The following is a 21,089-nucleotide window of genomic DNA, read 5'->3' on the forward strand; positions in this document are numbered from 1 at the left end:
AACCTCAAACAGACCATCGTTCGCAGCAAACTACCTAGCTTTCAAGAGAACAGCGTCCACGACGCCACACAACCCTGCCACGGTAACCTCTGCAAGACATGCCAGATCATCGACACAGATACCACCATCACACGAGATGACACCACCCACCAGGTGCATGGTTCATACTCCTGTGACTCAGCCAACGTTGTCTACCTCATACGTTGCAGGAAAGGATGCCCCAGAGCATGGTACATTGGCGAGACCATGCAGACGCTGCGACAACGGATGAACGGACACCGCGCAACAATCGCCAAACAGGAGGGTTCCCTCCCAGTCGGGGAACACTTCAGCAGTCATGGACATTCATCCACCGACCTTCGGGTAAGCGTACTCCAAGGCGGCCTTCGAGACACACGACAACGCAAAATCGTCGAGCAGAAATTGATAGCCAAGTTCCGCACCCATGAGGACGGCCTCAACCGGGATCTTGGGTTCATGTCACGCTACACGTTACCCCACCAGCGAACAAATGTTATCTGTTTTTAATATAATGGGTCATTTGCTGGCTCTCTCTGCCTTCCGGATGTTTCTGCCTCTCTCTGTGTTTTTTTTTTCTCTGTTTTTTTTCCCTGTTTGTTTTTTTGTTGAATGTGTATTCGGAGGTTCTGCAGGTAACACCTCTCTGTCTGAACACGGTGATTGCCTTGGCAACGGGCAGTTGCAGGGGCAGTCTGTAAACACCATGTATTATTGTTCAATATGTATAAATGCGTAGGCTTCAAGGAGATCTTGAAACATTTGCCTGAGGAAGGAGAAAATCTCCGAAAGCTTGTGAATTTAAAATAAAATTGCTGGACTATAACTTGGTGTTGTAAAATTGTTTACAATTGACTGGGATTGATTTTACCTGCATGATTTGTATTATGTAACTATCCTCCACTCACTGCAGTTTGCTGGAGAAATCACGTGCTTTTATTGGGAGAAGTTTCGCAGATTCGGCCATGAGCTCTGTTTGCTGCAGACTCTTTTTAAATAGACTCTGTAACTAGACTTTGTTTGCTTTGCTGAGTAAATAAACTTAGTTTGCTGTAAATTGTTTGCTGTAAGTCCCGCCCCACCTCCAACTCATTGGCTGACATGTACACACCACCCTACCCTATTTGCACATTCCATCATCCTTTTTATGTCTCTACATCACCCCTCTGAGGATCTTTCATATACTCTAACAGTTTACTACCATGGAACAATAAAGGTAGTAAGGTGAATATTCTGTGATCAGAAAGTTTCCTTTGTCTGACCACTCCTATTAAACAAACGATGTACAATGTATGGAGTCTCAATTAAAGTTCGCAGGTGCAGTTGTGTACTGTATTGGTAACATCCTGTCTACTGTGTACTCAAGTGAATGAAAAAAGTGTGCAATTAACAGGTAGACCATTCTCAACTGTGTGAAACCTCAACTGTTTCCAAAACCAACACAATTCTTCCTCATCAATAGTAACGTCAATCGGGTCAGTTTAAAATATCAGAGGAAAAGCAGCCCAAACCTTGCCCGGGAACAAACTCTACCCTTTAACATCAGGGTGAACCTTTTAACAATGATTCTCCTCCACGCGGAGTGAGTTAAGCAGTTTCATTCACGATCAAACTTTCTGCCTTTAAACACTGCAAGCTCACGCAAGTACGGTTGCATGAATTAGACAAACATCACAAGCATTTATGATCCCCTGGACTGATTGAGTGTTTTGCAGAGTATCTTTTTGCCTTATTGGCCCTGGGTTTTTCTCTGTTCTTTTTTTGTCTTTTTTTTGTTCGTTCATGGGATGTGGGCGTCGCTGGCGAGGCCGACATTTATTGCCCATCCCTAATTGCCCTTGAGAAGGTGGTGGTGAGCCACCTTCTTGAACCGCTGCAGTCCGTGTGGTGAAGGTTCTCCCACAGTGCTGTTAGGAAGGGAGTTCCAGGATTTTGAACCCAAACTGAGCATCGGTGAGCAGGTTATTGGTGAGTAAGTGCCGCTTGATAGCACTGTCGACGACACCTTCCATCACTTTGCTGATGATTGAGAGTGGACTGATGGGGCGGTAATTGGCCGGATTGGATTTGTCCTGCTTTTTGTGGACAGCACATACCTGGGCAATTTTCCACATTGTCGGGTAGATGCCAGTGTTGTAGCTGTACTGGAACAGCTTGGCTAGAGGCGCAGCTAGTTCTGGAGCACAAGTCTTCAGCACTACAGCTGGGATGTTGTCGGGGCCCATCGCCTTTGCTGTATCCAGTGCACTCAGCCGTTTCTTGATATCATGTGGAGTGAATCGAATTGGCTGAAGACTGGCTTCCGTGATGGTGGGGATATTGGGAGGAGGCTGAGATGGATCATCCACTCGGCACTTCTGGCTGAAGATGGTTACAAACGCTTCAGCCTTGTCTTTTGCACTCACGTGCTGAACTCCGCCATCATTGAGGATGGGGATGTTTGCAGAGCCTCCTCCTCCCGTTAGTTGTTTAATTGTCCACCACCATTCACGACTGGATGTGGCAGGACTGCAGAGCTTTGATCTGATCCGTTGGTTGTGGAATCACTTAGCTCTGTCTACAGCATGTTGCTTCCGCTGTTTAGGGTGCATGTAGTCCTGAGTTATAGCTTCACCAGGTTGGCACCTCATTTTTAGGTACGCCTGGTGCTGCTCCTCATTGAACCAGGGTTGATCCCCTGGCTTGTTGGTAATGGTAGAGTGAGGAATATGCCGGGCCATGAGGTTACAGATTGTGCTGGAATACAATCCTGCTGTTGCTGATGGCCCACAACGCCTCATGGATGCCCAGTTTTGAGCTGCTAGATCTGTTCTGAATCTATCCCATTTAGCACGGTGGCAGATTACATGGCTGTGTACTGGGGGGGGATGAATGTGGGACAGGCTTGATGGTCCTTTCCTTTCATGATGGTATGGGGCAAGAGTAAGGAGGACATGTCATCTCTAAGAGGCTGCTATTGGCTCTTTTATTTCCCCCCGTCTAACATTCAAAAGAGCCAGGGTGTCAAAAGCTATCGCACTTGGGGAACCGGGGGGGCGCAGTGAGTCAATACTTTCACCCCTTGGACCTGGGTTCAAATTCTGCCCATAATGATGAGATAAGGGGGCAATGTTCAACTGTCGGCTGCCTGTTTCCCCGCCTGAAAAACTGGCAGCCAGTAACTGAAAAACCTTCGGGGGTGGGGTGGTGGCGGCTGGTGGAGGAGACAACTCAGCTACCCCATTAACATCCAAAGCCTACCTGATGCAATTTTCAGGTCGGCCTGTAAATGGGCGAATAGCCTGAAACAGTTGGGAAACTGCTTAACTATACATGCCGGCGTCCTACAATTGATTGCAATTTGAAGGTACAAATGGGTGGAGCATGCTCCGACCTGGTGCATCAGGCATTGAGCAGCCTAACCAGTGATCCTTAAAGGAGCCGCAGGAGGCCGCTCACAAAACGGCCCAGGAGAGTTTTAATGGTTTTTTTTGGTGGGGGCCAAGAGGAACAGGACTGGGAGCCGGCTGATCGCCTGTGCTCCCAGAACCAGCGAGCAGCCACGGCAGGTGCCCGCTTGGTGCCTGCAGACGACCAATGGCCTGCTAACGAGGCCTGGGCTTCGAAATGGTTCATTGCACTGATACAAACGGGTTACTACTTTAAAATCACCCCCCCAAAGTCTCCCCCCTCAGCCAGTCTTAAGCAGTAGTGTAATGCCAAGTGGTTATATTGCATGTTTTTTTGGGGGGATGGGGAAAATAGGGTTGCCAACCCTCCAGGATTGTCCTGGAGTCTCCAACTATTAAAGATTAATCTCCTGGATACTGCTGTGAGCAACCCAGAAGAAAAACCATAGCGGCATTAAAACAAATTGTGTGTTTTTATCATTTTATTAGTTACAAGGTGGGGGAAAAAGGCTGTTTGACCGGGCGGGGCGTTTGGAGACGGGAGGTCATGTGACGAAACCTCCGGGAATACGTCCAACCGGAGTTGGCAACCCTAGGGGGGAGGGTGGAAGTTTGGATCATCGTCCTCAGATAATGTTCATTTTTGATACTTCATTTGGTGTATGTTCCAGTATTTTGGAGTAAACCAGAATATGGAAGGGAACATTTTAATGACACGAGAGTAAGTTATTTATTTTTTTGTTTGATAAAGCTTAATGACAATATTTCGTAAAGAGTAAAACTTCAAAATAGCCATTACACAGTCGTATAGTTAATTATAAACTTAAGGAGAGCTGTTGCCAGTTCCATTAATGTTCCTTCCATCGCTCAACTTAACTAGACTCTTGGGATGAATTACCCCTGCTCACTTTGACTGCTTTTATTGCCAGCAATTAACTATTTAATCTTGATCTGGGTACCGCACCTCAGGAAGGATATATTGGTCTTGGAGGGGGTGCAGTGCAGATTCAACAGAATGATACCAGGGCTAAAAGGGTTAAATTATGAGGACAGGTTGCATAGACTAGGCTTGTATTCCCATGAATATAGAAGAATAAGGGGTGATCTAATTGAGGTGTTTAAGATGATGAAAGGATATGATAGGATAGGTACAAAGAAACTATTTCCTCAGGTCGGGAGGTCCAGAACAAGAGGGCATAACCTTAAAATTAGAGCGAGGCTGTTCAGGATGCACTTCTTCACACAAAGGGTAGTGGAAAGGTGGAATTCTTTCCCCCAAAAAGCTGTCGAGGCTGGGTCAATTGAAAATTTCAAAATTGAAATCGATAGATTTTTGTTAAGTGAGGGTATCAAGGGGATATGGAACAAAGGCTGGTACATGGAGTTGAGGTACAGATCAGCCATGATCTAAATGAATGGCGGAGCAGGTTCGAGGGGCTGAACGGCCTCTCCCTATTCCTATGTTCCTGATGACACAATCATTTACTTTTTTTATTTTCTTCCACAAATGAGAAGAATTTGATTGCATTTAAAAGTAATATGTCTTCTGTGATTGCTAACATGACTACGTTAATACAATGGAAGAGCGGGAGTGGAAAATCCATATCTTTGTTGACTATGAATCTGTTTTTTATTTAAATTAAAAGATACGTTTATTTGAATTCACCCAGTCCAATTTAACAGCTATTGGAAGGTGTTACTAAGAACTTACTGCATCTGATTGGCTTCTCCTGGATCAGTTTCGGTACCAGACTCACTTTTGATGGCTATAATTTGATGGCAGCGGATGGCATTCTGGGCCAGAATGGGCTCGTTGTTACGGTATCCTCCACAATACACACCTTTTTGCAGGTCTTAATGGGCTGCATATAGTGACACCACAAGTCCAGGCCAGAATGGAGATGATTGGGTATATCCCGCTGTCAATCACGCCTGGAGCTCACACTGCTGTACGTGACTGGGATTGATCTTACACACATAACTTTTATTATGTGACTATCCTCCACTCACTGCATTTTGCTGGAGAAATAATCCTGCTGTACTCGGGAGACTTTGCTGTAGTTTTCGTCATGCGTTCGGAGACTCTAAAGTCCTGCCCGATCTTCAAATCATCGGCTGACACACTGGTGTCAATATTTACTCTGTTAACTAATGGAGCAGCATCATGCCGTCCCTACACTGTTTCCATTGTCAGCATCTAATTTAAAAGTGTCCAGGAGATGTGGCGCTCGATTCCAGCCCTGCTCTAAAGCTTGCAACAGCACCAAACAAGCATGATAGCAGGGCACACCGCCCTCTACTTTGACTGAATTGTGCCCAAGCTAAAGAATAAATCATCACTGAAAGCTCATTTTACAATTGGATGCAGGGACTGTCAATCATTGGTCATGGCAAACACCAGGTTAGATTGGTGGACAAAGGGTGTGTAACCCTTACTACAGGGGCATCTTAATTGAATAGATATTTCTCTGCTGCAGCCACTTACTCACCTTTCAGTTCCTGCATTTGGGTTCTACTACCGTTTCTTGACAATATGACATGTAAAAAGTAATTCCTTGTTACCAATAATATCATGACAAGCTTAAAACACAGGCCTACCCAATTCAAAACCAGCATACACTTGTCATTGGAAATTAAGAGCGAGTATCCCTGCAGATACCCGCCACTACACCCCTAGCTGTTAAGGGTCCTACATTTGATCGGTTTGGGGCAGTCTCACTCAGCTCCTGGTGGGCATGAGTTGTTAGCAGAAAAATGCTTATAAGTTACAGCTGAATCGGAATCATTTAGGGAGACCATAATGATGGGCCAATATGGCAAATGTGAAACATTGACATCAATGGTACTCTACTTAGGCTGGAGCTAGGCCACTGTTGGGGCAACCGAGGAGAAGTCTTCAGCATTGGGGCCCATGCTCTACCTGCTCTTCAAGCACTGGGCATTACAAGTCGAAAGGATTTCCATAGTTCAGCACCAACACCCCTCCTATGGATGAGTGTCAAATTCACAAACAAAATCATTAAAAAAAAATTAAGTCAACCAATGAGTGAGTCTGCAGCAGTTACACGACATTCACAGAGTCAGTGATCAACAACGCATACTGTCCTAACGGCACCCTGAAGTGTGGGAAACGGTGCAGACTCTCTGAGAATCCCCATGTATCTGTGAGCGTATTTGCACACTGGGAGTGCCAGAACTAATCGTGGCCACAGACTAAAAATAGAACAAACAACTGGAGGCTCCCAGAGCTGTGATAAATGGTATTGTCATTTCAAAAAAAACCCCTTAAAGATACAGCAGAATCCATTTATACTGGGTTTATTGTACTCAAAACAAACAGATTAGCAAACGCACAGGATTTGTCAGATAGCCCAGACAAACTGTGACCTAACTGTTTTAATGTTCCATCTCCCTGGCTGTACCTGTCTCAACGGCTCTTCAGAACAGGTGGGCACATGGGGCAGTGATGGTCAATGTGGGAGTAGCCCAGTGTCCTGAGAGTTTCTGCCCATTCACCTTTAACAGATGGAAAAATGGCTAACCAAACCAGAAGCCGATTGCTTCAGTTGGTGGCAGGGACTAGGAACAGAAGTAGGCCATTCAGCCCCTCGAGCCTCATCCGACATTCAATTAGATCATGGCTGATTTGTACCCCAACTCCATTTACCCACCCTAGCTCCATATCCCTTACCTAATAAAATTCTATCGATCTCAGTCTTGAAAGCTCCAACTGTCCCCCAGCATCCACAGCCTTTTGGGGGAAGAGAGTTGATTTCCACTACATTTTGTGTGAAGAAATTCTTCCTGATTTTGCTCCTAAATGGTTTAATTTCAAGATTATGTCTCCTTGTTCTTGATTCCCACACCAGAGGAAATAGTTTCTCTCTATCTACCCTATCGAATCCTTTTAACATTTTAAACCCCTCAATCTTCTATGCTTAATATAAGCCAAGTTTATGCAACCTGTATAAACTCTCGGACTCTTGGACACACACGCTATATACACACACACACACACACAAAGAGACACCAACGTATATACACATATATTCACACCAACATATCCATGCACATATATACATGTGTATATATACACATATAATATATATATCTAGCTATCTATATATATATCCATCTACAGATATGTAGATCAACATACACACATATACATATAATGTATATATGTTTTATATACATCATGTATATATATTATATATGTATATACATAAAAACAAAGAATTGGGTACCTGCGAGTGATTTTAAGGCTGTAAGGAGCAATTTTTGACCATGATTCTAGCAGGAAGCCTTGCCAACTGAGTGTACACATTGGAAAACTGCGTATCCTGAATCCCAATCTCTGATTTGAGTCTCACTGGTGTGCAGCTTGTAATCCAAACCCAGGGTGCAGATGACACTACGAAGAGGTTATGTTTCACTGTTACGGTTTGTGCTTTTCTGACCCCTCAATTAGATTACAGCCCTGTAAGATGGGGTTTACCTGATGGATATGTTGCCAGCTGCCGACTCGCTGTCCGCCTGGGATCAATGGACCCGAACCTCAATGGCAGGACCTCTGGAGAACCAATGCTGTCAAATCTACGGGTCTTACAACCTTCTGTGGCAAAACCGCCTCACCTTCTGCCTCGCTAAACACGCCGAGCCACTTCAGTGTGCCAGAGTGCTTGTGCTGAGGTGTAAGACAGCATGATGACACAGGTGTGAAAATGCACAGAACTGACTGCGCATCAATTCCCAGTGCTCTTGCATGTATTGGAAGATCACGACACATATGATTACCCATGTGCGGAATGGGGGGGTACTGCACGCATATGCTCGAGAATAAATCTCAAGAATAATGGAGGCAAATGGCACTTTAAACACACAGAGAGTGAGACATGGGGGCCATTTTTGAAGGCACTATCCAGGGACCCAATTGTAAAGGTGAAGGGTGGGTAACAGTCACTCCCAGGTTTCAATTGTTCCCTATACAGTGAAACCAGACACAGAAAATAGTTAAATGGTCACCTTTCGTTTCCACAGACACCCAGGGCCACTCTGATTAAAGGTCGCTTCCCTGACCTCGTAAGAAAGTGCTTCCTTCGGGAAGAGAAAGAGAGAAAGAGACAGAAGAATGATAAAGAAGAGCTTGAGGCAGCTGTGAAAAATGAATCAGATCAATCATAACCTTGTAACTGAACCACTGCACACAGAAAAGTGAGAGAACAAGTCTCAGGCCAGGCCTGAAACACAGCCCAAAGAACGGTTAGTGCTGGTATGTCACTCTGGGTAACAGCAGCATGCATTTAGTATTTCAGTTTGTAAGAACAGGCATGAACCACGGATAGGGAAGTAGCTCACCTGGTCATAATACATAGTGTACTGGCACTGTCTAATAACAGGGGAATAGATAGAGGAATAGACTGGGTCCTACAGGCGCGAGGAGAGACAGAATGCAGAGAGGTTAGAACAGGATATTACAGGGCTGCACGGGGAGAGGTGCAATGCCGACAAAAATACACAATTCCTTAATTTCTTTAACTAATAAAAAAAGAGCCTTGCACAAAAATATATTTATACAACAGTATCTAGATCTGCAAGTATCAACTTGTGTTAGCCCAGAGATTTAACTTCAATAAAAGTAACAGAAACGCAATGAATAGTTAGAGCTTAGATCACCAGAACTACTAGTCACTACTACATCAACCTGACAATTACAGACACGAGCAACTTGTTGCTAATTGTACAATGAGCATCTGTTAATGTAATTATATCTCAACATATCCCAGCTGATCACCAACATCCCAGGGTATTGAGCAGCTGTTGATCCCATTTCTAAGCTACAAGGTGAAACTCAGGAGCCGCAGCAATTCTTCACCTTTGGTTTGTCCCCCTCCAGTTTTCTCTCCTGAAGGCGTCGACTCTCGCAGGGGTACGGTCCCACAGATTGAAGGGTTAAACGTTTAAAATAAAAGTTCCAAACATGTATTCCAGCCCCTTTAAATTTTTTCCAATGACTATCCTTATCCCAGCTCCACTGGCCCTCTGTCACTCACATAATCAATGTGGACTCCTCACTTTTGTTTCTGCCCAGTCTTTCTCCAAATTCACCCATCACTCACTCAGCTGGGAGAAGAGCAAGAGGACTAAGGGAAAGGAGGAGAATGATTCAACGGGACAATAAAGGGAGGCAGAGTGTTTCTTAGTCGAGACGGGATGATGTGAAACACGAGGAAAGAAATGTAGCCACCGCTCAGTCATTTGTTTTCTTAAAAGGAGCAGTCGAACCAGTTCTGGAGTACGTGCAGGACAGTGCGTGGGGCGTGAAATTAAAGGAGCAAGGATTGTACACATGCCAACTGACAGAGTCTTTAAGCCAAGAGGCAGCCTTTCAGGCCATGTGTCAGCTTGTTCGTGTTCCACAAGAAGACCTGTTTTCTTTCCTTTGGGGCTGGAAGTTGTCACTGCTCATTAGGTCAGACGGTCGGTGGGATTTCAGAACCAGTCAGCACAGCTGGAGAGCGGGACTGCGGGCTGTCTGAACAAAATCAGATGTCGACTTTCTCCCACTGTTGGTTGAAGATGATGAACTTAGGCAGGAAAATCTAAAATGAGCTGATGGTTTCTGGGAGTCACATATGTTTTTTTATTTACTATTTTACTTCTTTTCAAAGAAGTCATAGATAACAAATAAACTGCTTTTAAAAACATTTAATCTTCTTCAAAGAAACATTATGGAACATGGGCAAGTCTAATTGTTGCCTTATATCTGAAGGTTTATAGGAAGCGGGTTGGAGTGGTGATGAGCTTTACTTAATTTTACAAATTACACTGAGATTTCGGTATCTATTTAGGATTTTACTACAGTGTATGACTGTGACATGTCAATCGGTCTACGGACCTGTTTGTGTGTGACTCTTTTTTTATTCGTTCATGGGAGGTGGGCGACGCTGGCGAGGCCAGCATTTACTGCCCATCCCTTGAGAAGATGGTGGTAAGCCGCCTTCTTGAACCGCTGCAGTCCGACTGCAGGACCTGGTTATTTTCTGTAACTGCTGCTTTTAATTTGGTACATGCTTGTTACTGTGCAGTAACCAGGGAGAGAGCCCACACCGACAGCATTAGGGTGGACAACATCTACTGCGAACTATAAGGAGCGACACGAAAAATCAACAAGAGTTTAGCAGATTGCAAACCCCAGACTGGAATCCATCAGTCAAATTAACGCTTGCCTGTTCCTACAACTCATGGTTTCAATTGGGAGGGAGGAGAGTTCAGTGTATGGGATGTGGACAGGTTTGGCGGGGGAGGGATTGAGACGGGTTTGGCCAATTTAACGCATTTCACTCAACCGTGCAAAACAATTTGTTCCTGGCTTTCAGCTTGTTTTCTTTCTTCCAAATAGACTTTGTCGAACCTGTGCTCTTACCCAGTATTGTGACTGCTCTGCAATATTCAGCTTCCCATCTTCTCCCTACAGTCGGGAAGAAAAGGACAGAGAGAGACAGAGGTGTATAGGAAGGAAAAGGTTATTGGAGGAGAGGGCGAACACACGCAATCAATTAGCAAAGCATGCTGCCCGAGGATTTTGAAACAAAAGGAAGCAGGGGTTGGGGGAAGGGCATGTGTGATGGAAGTTAAGGAGCAGGAAATGAGGAAATGAGTTCTTCCTTGATCCGGATTTCAGCTGAATTCCCTAGCTGGCAAATCAACTGACGAACCTTCTCAATAGTCAATAATAACCCAACGCAGAAGGACCTGCAGATCGGAACTGTGCTTATTGATGTTGTAAGAGTGGTAAAGGCCTCCACAGCACTTACAACATAACTACTCAGAAAGAGCAAGAGCTCTGGTCCTTCACCCAGCTGCACCTAGGACATCACTGGAATGACAGGGGGCTGGATGCAGCCTCAGATGAACAACAAGCTATCGAATAATCAACAGCAACACTGCACATTCCCCTTGGCTACTCTCAGGGACCCCAATTTCAGAACGGTAATTCTTGACCCCGCTCTCTGCTGCACCTTATACTTGATGTAAAAAAAAAAATCATGACTACTTTCATCTTTCGGCTGCCGATGTCCCATTGCAGAGCTGTGGACGGGTGATATTCAGATTTCAAACGAGGAAGACTGAGGAAACGATTTATTATTTGAGATATCTCAAAAGGAACCCCAGGAGGATGGTTCAAATCCAATGAACTGTTCAGGTGATGTGGCTGCTGCACTGTAGACATCTGGATGGTTGCAAGATGCTTGTTTCAAATGCAATCTAGCATTGATGAATGAGCTTCACTGACAAATATAAAAACCGCTCAAGCATACTCTTTAACCTTGATATACTTTGCAAAGTTTAATCCCTGATCAATATTTCCTTTCCAAGCCCAGGGTTACTAAAGCTAAAAAGCAACATTTCCACCAGCTGCCATCAGCTAGCTCAGCGCAGACCAGAGATCAGACCTGTGACCTTACTGGCTTGTACGGCTCAGTGACTCACTGCTTTAAAAAGATGAGCCATCAGAGGACTTGGGTTTAATAACATCAATGTTGCAGTCACAACATAAAAGAGGTAAACAGCATCAAGAGCTATTTCCTGGACTTTAAAGGTTATGGCTCTGGCTGCTGGTGAATATTGCACGTCATAAAATGAATGGCTTAATTACAGAGTCGGTCTCCCTAATTCTGGACACACATGGAGCTATTTTTTTTAACATTAATTATAGATACAGTATATCTGCCCATCAGTGCAATAACCCAAGCAGGAAGAAACCTAAATAAAACAGACAACTTCTCCTCCTGTATCTGCTGCTAAAGTAAACTTGACTGAGAAAGAAATGTTATTCATTGGTATGAGCAGGGTGCTATCACCAGCTAGGCTGTGTGGTATATTTAGACCAATGTGCAATGCATTGTGTAGCAGCCCCTGTTAACACTGGATTGATTATAAAGCATCAGATTTAATTTTCCTGGTATTTATGATTTCTGTCCCAGTATTTGTCGCCATTAGCTCCAAGGATTACATTTCATTTTTATCTGAATATTCCTCAGCCAGCACATTACACGCCCAACAGTCTCAACTCTGACCCTGCATGGCTTTGTTACCTTTTTCTTCCAGGCACCCTCGGCCTGTTGAAGCTGGCTGCAGCGTTCGGTCAGTGGGACAAGGACATTGCTCTGCTTCTTGTTCGATTTATTCTTCCACTGCTCTTCCCCACTTTTCAGCTTATGCAATCTGATGTGGAGCACACTCAGTATTAGTGACACACTATAGTACAAATCACCCCTCACTGCCTAGTGTGGAGCACACTCGGTATTAGTGACACACTATTGTACAATCACCCCTTACAGCCTGGTGTGGAGCACACTCAGTATTAGTGACACACAATAGTACAAATCACCCCTCACAGCCTGGTGTGGAACACACTCAGTATTAGTGACACACTATAGTACAATCATCCTTCACAGCCTGGTGTGGAGCACACTCACTATTAGTGACACACTATAGTACAATCACCCCTCACAGCCTGGTGTAGAGCATATTGGTGACAGACACACACTCACCCCTCACACCCTGGTCATGAGTATCTTTAACATAGGAAGCAGGCAGCTTACATTAAGTAAACACTTTCTATTCAAATGGAAACCGTACCTTAAAATTATTTCCTTGACACATGCTGTTTAATAAAAAGATGCTAGCAGGGAGCAGGCCCTGGTTAGTATCAAATCATGGTCAGAGTCTGGTTCTGTCCATTACCTGACTATATAAATGAGACAATTCTTTTCAATACTCATGTTCTTACACATTTTTTGATGGTACTGCAGAGCATTCTGTGCAATAAGGCGGGGCAGTGCTGATTACACCGTACTGGGGGACAGGCCAGTCTGATTAGGTCGCAGTGGTCTTATTATTAGCTGATCTCTGACAGAGGGGCAGTAGGGGGGCACTACAATTGCCCCAATTGCCCTTGGGTTAGGGAGTGAAAGCTCAGCCAGGTTTCCTGGCCACGATCACTGCCTAGTTACCCTTACTATAAAGTGCACCTATGAGGGTGTCGAGTGAGAACAGGATAATACTCAGCTATGATGCCTTCCACAGTTGACTAGCATGCCAATTCCTGCTCTCCTGGCTCACAGGAGTGGCCAAGTGGGCACTGTACTAGAGGATATTCAGAGCTTATGAAACTGTATCCCAGCAAAACAATCAGAGGAGGAGACACAAAAAAGAGGAGGGAACAGCAGGAGGGATTAGAATATAACTGAAGGGTAGAGCAGATCCATTCTCAATCTCTGTACCTGTCTTTAACAGATGCTCCCACATTAATTGGAGTTGGGGCCTCTTCCGCATTGTCCTCTTCAAGGTCCAGGTCGCTTTTCTCTTCCACTTGCTCTTGGTTCTGTGGCGTGGAGTGATTATCGGCCTTTTGCCATGGCGGCGAGGATTGGCTGTCCGCCTGTTGCCATGGCGGCGAGGAGGGTGGTGTTACAAAAATGTCGTATGTCGACACTTCTAATTTTTCAGTGTCTGCATTAATGGAATGGAAATTTGTTTAAATTAACACAATAACAAAAGAAGCATCAGCATCTACACTGGTCCTAACAGTGTACACAGAATATATCGAAGCTGCACTACTTGCCATTATTATTTATATTTAATTCTAAAGCTCTTTTAACAAATACTCTCTCCCCACTCTCTCCACCCTCCCCCATCTTGTCTCCCCTCCCAAGTAACCCTTGCTCAAGGAGCGGAACCTATACAGTGAGAGTATTAACAGGCCATTCATAGGCGAGCCTAATCCAGTCTTCACCCAGTGCCCACATCCAAATGCTTTACAGCAGCAATCACTAAATCACCATCAGGAACAGGAATCCGAGCTGATTTTTCCTTTCTCTAGGCTCGAGTTCACAATATAATTACGGATGAGGAAGGCCATTCAGCCCATCTTAATTCATCCAATCTTGGTTCATATGACCCTAAAGTCCATCCATTGCTATGTCTACTTGTTTCTTAAATGATGTCAGGTTTTACACCTCCACTATCTGGGAGTTCATTTCATGTGTTAATCATTTTCTGTGTGAAGAAGATTTCTCAGCATCAGTCCTAAATTTGCCTTTTACAGGTATGAACCTACGTCCCTTTGTGTTACTCTAGCAATTTAATTATAAGTAGTAGTCCAGATTTACCTTTTCCATTCCTTTTACCACATTATATACCTCTACGAGATCACCTTTCAGGTGCCTCCTTTCAAGCCTGGAAAGCCCAAGGTTTCCCAGTCTCTCCTCATAACTCGGAGCTTTGACACTCGGGAACATTCCCTTTTTTTGAACGCTCAATTGTTTCTCGAGGACCAGAACTGGATGCAGTATTTAAGGTGCAGTCAAGCCACAGCAGTGTGATTACACTTCCTCTGACTTAGATTCTACTGTTTCGGTAATGTAACTCAACCTTCTATTGGCTTCGTTGATAGTTGCCCTGCATTGTTTGGACATGTTGAATGTTGATTCCCAGGTCTCTTTCAGCTTCATCCTTCCCTATTTCAACACCATTCAAGGAGTACGAGTGTTGCCCATTTTCCTTTCCAATGTTCCAACGTTTGCTTTGCTCCCACTGAAAGTGCATCGAAAATCTTTGTGGTCTTATTAACTAATGAGCAGGGTTTTCCGTTTCTGCCCTCATTCCATTCATATTTATGGGCAAAAATGGGCAAAATGAACTGAGTTAATTACAAATCTCCAACCTGTTGACAATGATCAGGCTGCAAGGAATGCGGCTGATGTTCTAGAAGGAAAGTGGTAGAATGTCGAAGGTGATGTTATACCACTGTATCCTGTTTGCAGAGATCGACCTTTCAGCCTCGCTTTCTCACTTTTGTATTCGGACTGTGGAGCTGGGTTCCAATTTTGGAGCCTGGGCCTGACCACACTATGGGACACCCTCCGAGTTTGTTCCGCCATTCAATTAGATCGTGGCTGCTCTGTATCTTAACTCCATTTACCCACCCTGGTCCGTAACTCTTAGTACCCTTGCCTAACAAAAATCTATCAACCTCAGTTTTGAAATGTTCAATTGACTGAGCCTCAATAACTTTTTGGGGGAAGAGAGTTCCAGATTTCTACTGCCCTTTGTGTGAAGAAGTGCTTCCTGACATCACCCCTGAATGACCTAGCTCTAATTTTAAGGTTACTTGTACTGGACTTGCCCATCAGAGGAAATAGTTTATCTCTATCTACCCTAACAACTCCTGTAATCATCTTAAAAACCTCAATTAGATCACCCCTTAATCGTCTACATTCAAGGGAATACAAGCCTAGTCTATGGAACCTGTCCTCATAATTTAACCCTTTTAGCCTCGGCTTCTGGTGAATCTGTGCTGCACCCTCTCTAAGGCCAACATATCCTTCCTGAGGTGCAGTGCCCAGAATTGAACACACTACTCTAGATGGGGTCCAACCAGACCCCTGTACACATTTAGCATAACTTCCACCCCTTTGTATTCCAACCCTCTTGAGTTGAAGTCCAACATTCCATTAGCCTTTTTAATTAATTTTTGTACCTGTCCATTAGCTTTTAGTGATTTCTGTACTTGGACCTCCACGCAGCCAATGGAGAGAGACCTGCATGTACCTTCAGTCCCTGGTAAGTATAAAAGCACCTAGAGAAGTCCCAATGTATTCAAACCCTCACTTTTGCTCAGGAAAGTGATTACAACACAAACCGAGCAACCAGGCCTTTATTTCAGGGTAAGTGACTTGATGTACAATAACCAACATTAGAACTAAAGAAATAAGCGGTGAAACATGAAATTGTAATTACCTGCTGTTTCTCTCTGTTCGCCCTCTTGCACTTCAGTAGAGTTTTGTTTCTCTAAAACATCTTCCACAGTTAATTTTACTTCACCTCCCCTTCTCTCCAGCTCCTGGCTTATGTCGGTCATGTCTGTGGTGTGTTCCTCTCTGTACTGTCCACACAGTGCACTTGGAATGAAACTGCTCTCTGCCAGTACCTTGGGTATGATGCTGGCCTCATATTTCCCAGGCTGCTCCTGCAGGACGTGACCCTCTGACCTTTTATCTCCCTCCTTGTTGACACTTCGTGTTTTCAATATTCCTTTAACTTCCTTGGGTGTCTCCCCACTTCCCGCAGTAGCTGCCTCTCTGCTGCACTCGGACCTGGTGAATGGCACAGTTGACATTATTTCAGGCTTCACGATCCCCTTCTGGGCTGCAGGCTGGCTTAAAACGTCCGATGCTGCTTTGTCTGTAGGGATCTGCACTTGTGAGTTGGGCAGAGGTTGAGGCGGTTGTTCCGGTAGCTCCTGGAGCTGAAAGTGTGACACTTGTATTAATTATTCTATGACTGATATGTGGCAAGCTCTTCAGGGTTTTGTTAACTGCGATTTGAGTCCATAATCCGGGCCTTTAATCCGTGGCCATTTGAAAATGATTAACTTGATTGGCTTACCTTACAGAGTGGAGGGGGCTAGATGGAGCAAGATGACCTCCAGAGAGAACCAAGTGGTTGGGGGGGGCGGGGGGCTATTTGAATTGAAACCTGAATTCAGATCAAGCCTAAAGAAACATGGGGGCTGATTCGTGTCATGAACAATGCCAATGTCAACAGGGAGGACAGTGCTCAAGCAGAGACTCACGCCCCATGTCAATGTCCCTGATTTTGTTTGCAGTGTGCTGGTCCCTATAGGGCCATTTGAGGCCTAGTAGGATGGCGCCCATGTTTTTGCCCTGCTTCCAACAGCAGCTATTAGAACCCATGAAAATTTGGGCCCTCAACGTTAATGGTGCAAACTTTGTGGCCTTTAAATTGTCAGGTGCCACTGATGGCAAGTTAGCGGGATGAAACTGCCATAAGAGTTCTACATTGGCTGCCTACTGGACACAGGTTCAAAATTATGATTTACTCACCAGTAAAGAATTCAGCAGTATGATAGAACCAATCGCAATCTGGGTCTAGGGAACCCAAACACAAAAATTGCATTGTTCTGCCTGAGAGCGTCTGGATCGGTAGAAATTAATCTAACTTACCACACTTCTGATCCAGCCCATTGGCGAGCACAGTACTTGACTAAAATCAGGACAGGTCGCACATTTGCTCTATACATCTGACAGTATCTGTATTTGTTGCCACGGGCTACATGTCCACAGGAAACATGTCTGAGCAATCTGAAGTCAAATTAGCCTCAGTGTTTCTACTGACCTGATCCAAATTCTTGTGGAAGATTTTTAATTGAGCCCCCAATTTCTCCAGCTCTCCCTGCCCGTCCTCTCACTCTATCAGTTCTGCTTCAGCCCAAAGGGAAATTCTGTTGAGGTCGTAAGTGTCTCGATGAATGCCTTCTGCAATTGGCCCACTGAAGGTACACTTGTTATTCTCCTACTGGACAATGTCCACTTTCCCCTCCCTGATGTGGAGCACTGCTATAAACAAGACATTTTGCCTGGCAGCCCAGCTGAGAAATATTGAAACTCAACTCAAATGAAGCTGGCAGGTTAACGTGTCAATCAACCACAGCTTAAACATGCACACCAGCTAAACAAAACTGCCGTAACTCATTGCATACTTCATTTCCTCCAGATTGTAAGGCAAGCCATAGTGAAAATGTTAAGTAGTTCCTGCCTATAGATCAACATCCTTAGCAACCAAGCAAGTATAGGGTTGGCTCAGTTGGTAGCACTCTGGCCTCTAGGTCAGAAAGTTGTGGGTTCATAGACCCACTCTTAGCACTTGGAGCTCATGATGTCAACTACTACACTCATGCAAATCACATATGTGTACTTGATAAATAAACCAACTACTCCGATGACAGCTTGCCTATTATTTATGATTGAAGGCTGCCAGTAACGCAAGCAAACCTGTCGAAAGCAAGTGAGGATGTGGAGACCTTTTAGTTCCCGAAAACTTGTACTTGCCTCCACCAGTCAAGTTTGCACAAACAGCAGTTGTAATTTGATATTTTGCACATTTCCCTCCTTGACAAAATTCATTCTTGGGGAGCCCAAGTTTTTTTTTAACAGTTAATAGAACAGTTTCATTAATGTGTATTTCATCAGTCATGCAGTTTATATCAAACTGAATGATCTAAACTGTTAAAGCCAGCTATGCCTTTAGATACAGAAGCAAATCGACCAGCTCCTACCTGGAAGAGAATCCTGCCGTGCTTCTCAAATTCTTACATTTCTCTAAAATGTTGTTAAGACTTGAAGTTAAATTCATGATCCAGTGCCAATTCCTCACACCTGATGTTTTTTTTTCGCAGTGAACAAAAGTGAATCATTTCAGCAAAACCTTCTTTTTTAGCTTTGCCCCACCCTGTTCTAATTCATTTCGCATTAGTAATGTCCTTACACAGCTGAGATTCCAGCAGTTAAGAGCCTGGTTTTCTTCCCACAGAATATTTGAATAGGCAGGAAATCTAGCCCCATTCAGCAAATGGATGGGTCAAATTACAACCTCTCTCCCCCTCCCCTCAACCTCGGCAGCAAAAAAAATCCTGCCTTAACTATGGGCAGAAAGGAAACAGATAGAAATTAAGAGCACCTCTTTTTCTAGGTCATTTGAATGGAACAGGACGAAAAGCATGAGGGACTTTTTAATGAAAAACAGAGGAATTATTCTCTAATAAACAATCGGCAAGAGAATTCATGGGAAGGCACAGCTTTTAATTTCATTGCTAATGGATTGTTTATTGAGGAGAATGTGTCATATGCCCTGCTAGTGAGTCAGATGTCAAGGAAGTTGTAGTTGGACACCTGCCAGAAAACTGACGCTGACTTTCAACCACTGAGAAGCCTCTTCAAATGGACAGCCATCTACTCCGGTTGAAATGTAGGCTGACCATAATGTTAACAGATTCAGTTGTGAGGACCTCAAAAAGCCAGATATCTGAGACAACAAAAGATGCCTGCTGCCACAAGCCCAGTGTTGTAGGTCAAGCTTTGATCTCAGAGCCTGGTGAGATGGATATCAGTTGCTTGGAGGTCTTCCGAAAGCTCTTTTTTGAGAGGGAAACTGTATTTGGAACAGGACAGAGTCTGGCTGTTAATGAATGGTAGCCCTGGAAAGATCATCTGAAAATGGGCTCTATCGGGACAGTTTTTCTGGCTCCTTCCTGGGGCTATTAACTCCTCTGTTGGTTCTCTAGTTATGGTTACCTTGAAGGTAAAGGCATTCCTTATAATTGCTCCTATTGGACTTCCACATGTAGCCATGAAGAAGATCAGACTCAATCTGCCACCACTACCAGTACAATGACTAAACACACTACTCTACATGCAGTAGCCGTGGCTCAGTGGTAGCACTCCTGCCTTCTGAGTCAGAAGGTTGTGGGTTCAAGTCTCCTTCCAGAGACCTGAATACATAAGCTAGGGCTGGCACTTCTGTGCAGTACAGAGGGAGTGCTGCACTGTCGAAGGTGCCGCCTTTTGGATGAGATGTTAAACCGAGGCCCCAGGTGGAAGCAAAAGATCCCATGGAACTATTTGAAGAGTAGAGGAGTTCTCCCCAGTGCCCCAACTAATATTTATCCTTTAACCAATAACTAAATGAAAACCAGATGATCTGGTCATTGTCTCATTACTGTTTGTGGGATCTTGCTGTGTGCAATTTGGCTGTTGCGTTTCATACATTACAACTGTGACTACACTTCAAAAGTACTTAATTGACTGTAGAGCGCTTTGGGACTTCCTGAGGTCGTGAAAGGCGCTATATAAATGCAAGTCTTTCTTACAGATAAAAACACACCAGCCTCAACATTTTTATTGTTATCTATTTTCTTCTTTAAATATAAGGGACTAGCTATGACTCGAGTGCAATTTTCATCCATGTTTATATGGAGTTTGTTGAATGAAGAATAATACATTAGGATTTCAGGCTTGATTGTTAACATTTTATGATAAAAGCTTTATGAAGTTTGCAGATTAGAAGAAAGAAAACCAATTATTCCCGGGTTAGGATTCTCTCCAAACAATTCACTGCATTCCACCCCCACCCACCCCCAACAGTAAAATCTCACGTCATTTCACCCAGACTCCTGGTCTCCCTCCTGTAGATGATGAAAAGGAGGCAGTTTGAAAAAGAAAACGCAGGAACACTGGTCCTGAAATTGCATTGTGTAAATATCAGTGAACGTGTGGAATTCCTCTGACCACTATTTTAGCGGAGGTGTTAACACATTAAAACAAATGGATTAACACCTACAGTAAAGTAATGACCAAAGGATTTTCAAATGAACACGTCCCGAAATCCCCCTTACACGAACACCAATTTATCTAAAACTCCACCACATGCATCCTATCTCATAACAAATCCTGCTCCCCCATTCTGTATTAAACCCCGCTCCCCTATCCCGGACTAAACCCCGCTCCCCCATCCCGGACTAAACCCCGCTCCCCCATCCCGGACTAAACCCCGCTCCCCCATCCCGTACTAAACCCCGCTCCCCCATCCCGTACTAAACCCCGCTCCCCTATCCCGGACTAAACCACGCTCCCCTATCCCGGACTAAACCCCGCTCCCCTATCCCGGACTAAACCCCGCTCCCCTATCCCGGACTAAACCCCGCTCCCCTATCCCGGACTAAACCCCGCTCCCCTATCCCGGACTAAACCCCTCTCCCCTATCCCGGACTAAACCCCACTCCCCTATCCCGTACTAAACCCCGCTCCCCTATCCCGT

At 44.5% G+C, this 21,089-nt stretch overlaps 1 protein-coding gene across 8 annotated transcripts in view; it reads right to left on the reverse strand.

Moving 5' to 3' along the window:
* The window catches only part of LOC137300003 (supervillin-like), a 159,761-nt gene that overhangs the window by 60,439 nt on the left and 78,233 nt on the right, over positions 1-21,089 (reverse strand). For 6 of the 8 annotated variants that reach the window (XM_067969077.1, XM_067969075.1, XM_067969073.1 and 3 more), the window contains 6 exons: positions 16,215-16,722; positions 13,697-13,925; positions 12,506-12,635; positions 10,834-10,878; positions 8,766-8,834; positions 8,433-8,504 (listed from right to left, as the gene is read on the reverse strand). In XM_067969077.1, coding sequence (XP_067825178.1) covers positions 8,433-8,504; positions 8,766-8,834; positions 10,834-10,878; positions 12,506-12,635; positions 13,697-13,925; positions 16,215-16,722 — 1,053 coding nt within the window. The remainder of the gene's footprint in view (positions 1-8,432; positions 8,505-8,765; positions 8,835-10,833; positions 10,879-12,505; positions 12,636-13,696; positions 13,926-16,214; positions 16,723-21,089) is intronic. The other 2 variants (XM_067969080.1, XM_067969076.1) reach the window with 1 other exon arrangement.

The sequence above is a fragment of the Heptranchias perlo genome, chromosome 30 (assembly GCF_035084215.1).
Source record: "Heptranchias perlo isolate sHepPer1 chromosome 30, sHepPer1.hap1, whole genome shotgun sequence".
Classification (NCBI taxonomy): domain Eukaryota; kingdom Metazoa; phylum Chordata; class Chondrichthyes; order Hexanchiformes; family Hexanchidae; genus Heptranchias; species Heptranchias perlo.